This window comes from Bufo gargarizans, chromosome 3, assembly GCF_014858855.1.
Source record: "Bufo gargarizans isolate SCDJY-AF-19 chromosome 3, ASM1485885v1, whole genome shotgun sequence".
In the NCBI taxonomy this organism is placed as follows: Eukaryota; Metazoa; Chordata; class Amphibia; order Anura; family Bufonidae; genus Bufo; species Bufo gargarizans.
In genome coordinates this window covers 625,420,055-625,429,746 of record NC_058082.1, presented here as the reverse complement: position 1 = coordinate 625,429,746, position 9,692 = coordinate 625,420,055, and the positions used below count along the sequence as shown (strand labels likewise).

General features: G+C 45.4%; 1 protein-coding gene across 1 annotated transcript in view; it reads left to right on the top strand.

Moving 5' to 3' along the window:
• Positions 1-4,275: 4,275 nt before the first annotated feature.
• GPR143 (G protein-coupled receptor 143) overlaps positions 4,276-9,692 on the top strand; it is a 37,726-nt gene continuing 32,309 nt past the window's right edge. Inside the window, exons 1-2 of the mRNA XM_044287939.1 lie at positions 4,276-4,804; positions 8,731-8,840. Of these exons, the coding sequence (XP_044143874.1) occupies positions 4,549-4,804; positions 8,731-8,840 (366 nt within the window). The 5' untranslated portion in view covers positions 4,276-4,548. The remainder of the gene's footprint in view (positions 4,805-8,730; positions 8,841-9,692) is intronic.

Genomic DNA, 9,692 nt, shown 5'->3' with positions numbered 1-9,692 from the left:
ATGGCTTGGCTCCTGCTCATCGTCCAGGATAATGTCGTCCTCAGTCTCCTCCCTCCAGCCACGGACAACACCAGGGATCCCAGAAAAGTTTAAAGCATGCTCTTCCTGCTCCTCCTCCGCCCCGGCACCATCCTCCTCTGACTCCTCTTCAGAATCCTGTTGACTTTCCTCAGATGGAGTCGTTCCCCCTGGGAATTCATCTAACATTGCGACTTCCCCATCTTCCTGCTCCTGCTCCTCAATGGCTTGATCAATGACACGACGCAATGCACGCTTCTGAAAGTAGGCGTAAGGTACGATGTCACTGATGGCTCCCTGGCTGCGACTGACCAGTTTAATGATCTCATCAAATGGCCGCAGAAGTCTGCATGCTTCGCGCATGAGCAGCCACTGGCATGGTGAAAGAAAAACAAGCTCCCCAGAACTTGTCCTGCCGCAGAGTTCGTACAGGTAGTCGTTAACTCCACATTTCTGCTGGAGCAGCCTATCAAGCATATATAAGTAGGAGTCCAGCTCGTCGGGCAGTCACAAATCAGACGTCTGACAGGCAGGTGGCATCGCCGCAGAACGTCAGCAAGGTGAGCCATGGCCGTGTAAGATCTTCTAAAATGGGCAGAGATTTTCCTGGCCTGCCGCAAGACCCCCTCGACCCCGAGGTATTTGACAACAAATCACTGCACAACTAAGTTCAGGACTTGTGCCAATCACGGCACGTGTGTCATTTCGCTTTGTTTCAGCGCCCTCAGCAGATTATCACCGTTATCGCACACCACTTTACCAACTGTCATATTGAGCAGGGTTAGCCACTGATCAGCCTGTGACCACAGACCTGAAAGCAGTGCAGGACAAGTCTGGCTCTTGGCTTACAGGCACAACAGCCACAGCACAGCATGGCAACATCTAACCTGGCACGTCGAATAGGTTCTGGGGAGCTTGGGGGGCGCAGCAGAAGAGGTGGTAGCAGTGGAAAAAGAGGAGTCAGCCAAGGAAGAGACAGAGGATGGAGTAGGAGGAGGAGAAGAAGAAGAAGGCCTGCATGCAATCCGTGGCGGTAACACCAAATCCACACGGGTGCCACGGATTGCATGTTTGACGGCCGTCACCAGTTCACCCAGTGGGCAGTAAAAGTTATGTACCTTCCCTGCACGTGTTTGCTAGACCATGTGTCTGTGGTCAGATGTATCTTGGCACCAACACTGTGTGCCAGAGATACAGTCACTTGCCACTGAACGTGGCCATATAGCTCCGGGATGCCCTTCTGGGAGAAATATTTCCTTCCTGGGACCTTCCATTGCAGTGTGCCAATGGCCACAAATTTTATAAAGGCCTCCGAGTCCACCAGTTTATATGGCAGTAGTTGGCGGGCTAGCAGTTCCGACAAGCCAGCTGTCAGCAGTTGGGCAAGAGGGTTATCCGGCGTCATCATATTTTTACGCTCAAACATTTGGTCCACGGAAGCCTGCCTTTTGCCAGATGAACGCGACGACGGCACGGTGAAAGGTGGAGTGGAGGATAAATTGGAGGTGAGAGGAGAAAAAGCAGGACGTGGAGCACCTGGAGTGTGGCTTTGTGGGTTCTGACGTTGTTGTTCCCACTGGGCTCGGTGATGGGAGGCCAGGTGCCTTTTTAAGGCAGTCATCTCTAGGTGAGTGTTGGGCATACCGCGAATTATGCGTTGACAGCATAGGCTGCAGATAGCAACACTATTGTCAGCAGCGGACACGTTAAAAAAATCCCACACTGCGGAGCCATGTGTCGGCGTCCTGGGAGCACCAGATGTGACAGTGCATGGTGGATGGCTCGTTCCAGATACATTAACAGTCTGCTTTTTGCCTCCTGTGCACTATAAGTTCTGCCTGCTTCTCCTCCCTAACTGCTGCTCTCCCTCTGAACTTCCCTCCTCTTCCTCTTTTGTGGGCACCCATGTGGCGTCCATAGACACATCATCATCGTCCCCTTCACCACCACTGACATTAGAGATCTCGGAATAGGCAGCAACAGCGGGGACCACCTTCCTTGGGCTGATCTGGGTACTGTCGTCAGACTGCTGGGTGGCGACCATTCATACCTTCTCTTCCTGATCCGATGCCAAGAATGTCTGCGCATCGGTAAGGTCTTGGAATGGATGGGAAAATAATTCCTCTGAGTCGAGCAGAGGGGATATGGTGGTGGTGGTGTCTTTGGTGGTGCACACAGCAGAGAGTAAAAAGGGTGCAGATAGAGAGGATGCGGAGAGTGCAGAAGCGGAAGGTTGAGTGAGCCACTTAACCAAGTCTGGTGCGTCCTTTGACGTAATCGCACGCACCTTCTGCAACTTCCCACTTAGGCTCCAGCCTGGTGCACCTACCCGACCCCTACCACCCATGCGGAATGGCCTGCCTCTTCCTCTGCCTGTCATTTTCAAAATGACCCTGTGACAAAAGTCCCTATAGAGGAGCAGTATTTGTGGAAGAAGGTATATCACACCCCTGCCTCAATCAGTTTTTTGGGGGGGCAACTGGTATATCACACCTGTAGAAATGATTTGTTCCAATAGCGTTTGTCACTCTGTGTAGCTGCGGGAACGCTGCAAAACTGCAAACAAATGCTCTACTACCCAAATGCACTATATAAAAAGTATATTATTTGTATATAACACCCCTGCTTCAATCACTTGTTTGGGGGGCTACTGGTATATCACACCAGTAGAAATGATTTGTTCCAATAGTGTTTGTCACTCTATGTAGAAAAACCACAAACAAATGCGGCTCTACCTAAATGCACCTACCTATGTTAGAAAGTATATTATAAGTATATCACACCCCTCAGTATATCACACCTATCGATAGCACACCTATACCAGTCCTTAAAAAGACTTTTGTGGCCCTATTAGCTAGCGATTTGTGTCCCCAACAGTCTGTCCCTGCTCCGCACAGCAACCTCTCCCTACACTGGCAAAAGACTGAATGTAAAATGGCGGCCAGATCGGGTTTATTAATAAGGTAGGGGGTGTATGTCTATGTGCTGAAATGTCTCAATTGGCTGTCCTGTGCCACACCCATGTGTCATGGGTCAAAGTTCTTCACAATGTAAAAGAATATGGCGGGCAAACCACAAGACCATCTCTACTTATCAGTTGCTTGCTTCTGGGACCAGGTCAAATTATACCTGGGCACACATTCAGAAATACCAGCCACATCACTTTTAAACAGCTCCACAAAAATTGAATTCTGAACTGCTTGACTGAGAAAAAACTCCCCCCCCCCCCCCGGAATATAACAATTCAAGTACATATCTTAGAACTGTGTTGTGATATTTCTTTGTTATTCCTCCTAAAGTTTTGTGAGTAAGGCTACTTCCACACTAGTGTTTTTACTGGATCCGGTAGGGTTCAGCAAAAACGCTTCCGGAACGGATCCCGTTCTATTATCTTTTACATTGCCAAGACGGATCCGTCATGAACTCCATTAAAAGTCAATGGAGTATGGATCCGTTTTCTATTGTGGCTGATTGTGTCAGAGAAAACTGATCTGTCCCCATTGACTTCCATTGGGGGTCATGCCGGATCCGTCTTGCTCCGCATCCCAGGACGGAAAGCAAACTACAACATGTTGCTGTTTGCTCTCCGGTATGGGAATGCAACTAAACGGAACGAAATGCATTTTGGTGCATTCCGTTCTGTTCAGTTCAGTTTTGTCCCCATTGACAATGAATGGGGACAAAACAAGCGTTTTTTTCCCAGTATTAAGCCCCTATGACTGATCTCAATACCGGAAAACTAAAATGCTAGAAAGTAGCCTAAATTGACAGCTAGGGTTGTGACCCTGCCCAGCCTGGTATTGTTCAATCATTACTGACACTGCCATACTGTGTAGGGACACCCCCTGACAAGAGAATGGTAGGATGTAGTTGTCAATTTATTCTAAAATTTCTTAGAAGAAAATACAGACCATAACTCAGCTTCAGTTTAAAAAGTATTAATGATATATATTTACAAAATCCGTCTGGACATACCCTATGAATCAGTTCCTGGTCTATGTAATGTTCTACCCTCTCTACTCTACCTGAGTTAATATCAATGCAGTTCATGCATGCGATTATTTGTACATTTTTTTTAATTATATTTTGTTATTCTTTAATACTCTTGCTTCTTCTGCTCTGTTTTCATATCACCTTCTTTAGGTCATGGAGGCTTAAAATACCTGTGCAAACAAGTCCAAAACTCAAAGTGGAAAGACTTGATTTTCATTGCCGCAGGAGTTTACATAAAACACATGATTCATGAACACGGTTTTCTTTAGGTGAGTAGCACATGAGACTACGTTACATTGTAGCCTAGTTTGTCATGTATATAGGACAGTGTACACATGACTACAGACCGTGTTGGCAAAGGATCCAAGATTTTCTTTGAATGAAGGAGAGGGGAGACATAGCTGCAGGGATTGTGAGGCACATGATCAGCGTAAACTCGTGATGAACAGCACTGAAGAATGAAGCCTAGAAGTCAGGCTAAATTTCACTAGGATTTCTCTTTTCGTGACTTGTGTGCGTGCTTTGAAGAGTCCAGCCATGGCTTCTCCCCGGCTGGAGACTTTCTGCTGTCCCAATAGGGATCCTGCCACCCAGCTAGTGTTAGATTATCAGCCAACAGTGTTTGGCTCTCTCTGCATTGGTAGTGGGCTGGTTAGTTTCATTCTCACTGTTATACAACTGCTACCAAAGACAAATCAAGGTTACAGAAAACAGGGCAGATCCACTTTGCCTAAGCCATCTTCATCGAGGATCCTTCTTCTGGTCGTGGTCTGTGACCTTCTTGGATGCTTAGGTAAGAAGAGATGGTTTATTATAGCTTTTTGCAAACATTGATTTATTTATATGGACTACAATAAATATTCCATGTAAGGCTAATATATTGTAATATTACAGTTATGTAAAATAGAGTGGTCACTCAGATCAGGACAGCTGGTTCTAAATTATTATTTACTGTAGTGGCACCATGAAAAAAGTGTAACTAAGGCTACTATGACTGTTTACTCCCAGGAGACATGCTGAGAACTGATGTATAAAACAATGCTGACTTTCTCAGTCAATAACTGACAGCTGTAAAATGAAGAGAATTTGCAGAGTACTTGAGCTCTTTAATGGTTCACAAACGAGTTAATGGTATTACAGCATTTTCTGATATAATAGTACACACCTTTCATATTTAAGCTGTTACTTAGGGCTTATGCATGTGGCCTTCCCATGTACACGAGTAAATGCAATACTAGACAGACTGCTCTACGAGTCTGCAATTTGGACCATGTAGACCAGTGTTCCTCAACTCCAGTGCTCAGGGCCCACCTGCCGGTTATGTTTTCAGGATTGATTTCCTTTGTATGGATGAATGTGTTCTTCCATTGATGCACGCACTGACTGAACTTCGGGCATTGTCATAGGCCTCTTACTATAAAAACCATTACTTTTGCAAGCTAGCATTGAATGAAAAATGGCACAAAGGCCCAGATTTACTAATGTGTCTACATCTAGAATCTAAGAAGTTCCTCAACTTGGCTTTAAGGTATCATCTGGTAATTTGATGTTAATAGCCTATCAATATCAGATTGACGGGATTCTGATCTACTGTTCAAAGAGACTGCGGCACTCAGTGAGCGCCTATGCCTTTTCCAAGGCCATTTACCTCACTGTACATCGGTCACATAGCCTAGGTGCAGCTCAGCCGATGTACAATGTACTGGAATTCGGGTAAGCACAGTGGTCTATTCAAACAGCTGATCAGTGGGGTTGAATTTTCTCAGAAATCGATTGCCTCAATCAGATTTGCAATATCAACACAGAAAGTTGCAACAACAACCAGGAACGTTCGTTATGATGCATAGCTATTTGATTTGTTTGCTGTGTCGTCCCTGGGGCCGAGCACAGAACTTTGAAGTTTTCGATTTTCTGTGTTGATAACTTTTGAACCAGAAGAGATATTGCAAATCTGATTGCGGCAATTGATTTCTGAGAAAATTCTGAGATAATCTACATGACCCCCTTCCCATTAGAAAAATATGCCTTTGATCCAATATGGCGGCTATCAAGATGGTGGCCATGTTCCGGACATAGCTTAAAAAATATGCCCCCTCACCCATTACTTGCTGGGATATTTCATTTTCCCTTTCGTTTCTGAAATAAAAGGGTGTCCTGAGACTTTTGACTCACTCTGTAGATTTAGACACCAGAGTCAGCCAACCTGAACCACTGTAATAAATCTTGTGTAGGTCCAAACTGTCTAAGCTTCTGCCATCTTTAGGCTTAGTAAATCTGGACAATGTTTTCTGCCAGATTACGTGTTTCTGTATACATCAATATGAAATTGATGGCATTCCGGTGGTAGAGTGGGGCCCATAGTTTTCTGCGGATGCCATATGATCAATTCGCACCTCAATTTTAGCTTCTTTATATGTCTGGAGTGTATACCTCTTACCGAAGCCTCTGACATACACCGCTCTACAGTGTCAGCCATTTTCTTATACCTCTGCATAGGAAAGAAAGGTGGACTATGCTTTTTTGGATGGCCGCCTGAAGGCATAGGGATCTATGGACACATTTAGGACTTGAGCTGAGAGTTTTTCTGTTGTGTAGACCAAACAGACCGAGGCCTAAAAAGGATCAGTTTAACTTGCAATTGTATTGCAGATGGGCCAAGTTCACACCTTTCCATCTTTCTTGTCAATTCTCTTCCCTTTTACACTAAATAGAAGTCAACAATGGATCCTTTGAATTTTAGTAAAGATGTTCAATTTAACTTTAAAGGGCTTCTGTCACCCCCAAAACTCATTTTTCATTTTTGGGCATATTAAAATCCTTATTGGACAACTATTCCCTATATAGGGCTCTTACCATGTTCTGTGGCTTGGTTTCACTAAAAATCGATCTTTTAAAATATGCAAATGACTTCACTACCAGCAAGTAGGGCGTCTACTTGCTGTTAGCCGCCGCATCCTCCTTTCAAAAAAACGCCCCGTCCTCCTGCTGATTGACAGGGCCAGGGAGCGCTCTCCTCTTCGGGCTGGCCCTGTCTGCAATTCAAACCTCATTCGGTGCAGGCGCTCTGAGAGAAGGAAGCTCGCTTCCTCAGCACTCCCTCAGTGCACCTGCGCTGATGATGTCTTCTCTTTTGGGTTTAGAGGTGACATCATCGCCACAGGCGCACTGAGGGAGTGCTGAGGAAGCGAGCGTCCTTCTCTCAGAGCACCTGCACCGAATGAGGAGCAGGCGCGGGATTTGAAATGCTGACAGGGCCTGCTGGAGGAGGAGAGCGCTCCCTGGCCCTGTCAATCAGCAGGAGGAGGAGGGGGCGTTTTTTTGAAAGGAGGATGCGGCGGCTACCAGCAAGTAGACGCCCTACTTGCTGGTAGTGAAGTCATTTGCATATTTTAAAAGATCGATTTTTAGTGAAACCAAGCCACAGAACATGGTAAGAGCCCTATATAGGGAATAGTTGTCCAATAAGGATTTTAATATGCCCAAAAATGAAAAATGAGTTTTGGAGGGTGACAGAATCCCTTTAGAGGGAATCTGTCACCAGCGACCTCCCTATCCAACTGTTTGCGTAGACACATAGCTGTGGTTCACCTGATCAAAAGGCTGTTTTTCTTTTGTTGATAGGAGGCTCAGTTACAGAGTTATTATAATTTATCTTAATATGCAAATTGGGCCTTTGGTACAATGAGGGTGTCACCATTGCTTTTGTTGCACCCAGCCCTTCTCTGCTTTGATTGACTGGGCAAGGCAGTGGCAACGCAGAGAGGCAGGGGATGGCCACAGAATGGAGAGGAGCTTGGGTGCAATCAGAGCAATGATGATGCACCAAAGGTCTAATTTGCACATCATGAAAAAGTTTAACTCGCGAACTGAGCATTTGATCAACAAAAGAAAAATAATGTTTTAATCAGGTGAACGGCAGCTTTGTGTCTATGAAAACAGTTGGATAGGGAGGCCGCTGGTGACAGATTCCCTTCAAATAAATGATATAGGGTTAAACAAAGTCCTAGTTCACACATTTGGTCAGTGATTATTAGTCAAACCCATCTTTTGTGGCCCCATTGAAATTAATGGGTCCACAACCGATCCGCAAAATTGCGCAGACAGAAAAATGCGGTCATGTGAATGGGCCCTTAGGCTAATGAAAAAAAAATTATTTCAACCTGTCAACATGAAAATGCAAAGTATTCTGCAGGCGGCATGTTACAGAGCAGGATTTGCTGAGCAATTTGTCATATCGTTTTGTGGGAAAAGATTCAATATAACCTGTATTTTACTCATTTACATTCCTGCCCATTCTGGGCTTTCTCACCGTGCAGTGGTTTTTGTCCAACCGATTTTCGGCATATTTGCCGGGTTGCAGCTGGATGTCCGCTGGTCCTCATTATAGTTTAATAGGTCCGAACAGAAGCCCATTGGCTTCTGGCAATGCCAGATCCAGAGAGATCAGCCGGCAATGCTGGATCTCACAGGGCTAGCGTGAAACTAGCCTTACACAGAGCAGCACCCTATGATTTTTTTTCTGAGGTGCCCATCTCTTTTGTATGATACCTCTAGAATATGCCATCACTTTATGAATGGGACCCTACTATTTCTGAGAAAGAAGTTCGGTCTACAGCACAGTATTTTCGTGCACAGCGCCACTCCCCGCCACCCTTCTGTGCTGGGAACTGCAGTCGGTCTCATTCACATTATTGACTGAGAATATAATCTACATTCCAGGTGTGATACTCCGATCAACAGTATGGATATCTTCACCATCTCTTATAACCAATATGTCATTGAAGAACACCACAGATGTTTGGCCTACCGCTTTTTGTGTTGGAAGCGCAGTAAGTAACAAAGTTATTTTATCACACATTGGCAACATGGTCACCCAGGAAATGGCAGCTCCCATTTACTCTTATCTGATCTGTGGGGGTTCGCTCTAGTAGTTAGGACTAGCGGATGCAGTATAGAGGCAAAGTACACAGGTCTTGAATCAAACATCGGTGATTTTTCACACATTGCTGTATAACAAAATGCAGATATGGTGTATCACAAAACGCTGGTGGCTTGGGGTTTGTTCACACACAAGGAACGTCCATAAACAATAAAAGTCACCTTTTCTCCTGGGTGTTAATTCACACCCTGTTAGCAGTTCGGCCTCATCAAGTCCATAGGCGGCCTGTTCGCCTTTAGAGGGGCCTAAGTCCTCCAGCCCGGCTCAAACCTCAAATCCCAGCACAGCCCTCAGTTTACAGCCACACAGACTCCTGAGCTCCACTGTCAGAGGGAGGTAAATCCACCAGTGGCGTTGCTAGGGCTGGTGTCACCCAATGCGGTAAAAAACTGTGTCACCCCCCAAGCCCCCCTCCAACGTGTGGACACCCCCCTTTTTACCGATAATGTAGTAGGTGTCACCTGCAGTCCTATGTAACACCACATATAACACAGTGATAAGTCTCTGAGTACAGATAATGTAGTAGGTGTCACCTGCAGTCCTATGTAACACCACATATAACACAGTGATAAGTCTCTGAGTACAGATAATGTAGTAGGTGTCACCTGCAGTCCTATGTAACACCACATATAACACAATGATAAGTCTCTGAGTACAGATAATGTAGTAGATGTCGCCTGCAGTCCTATGTAACACCACATATAACACAATGATAAGTCTCTGAGTACAGATAATGTAGTAG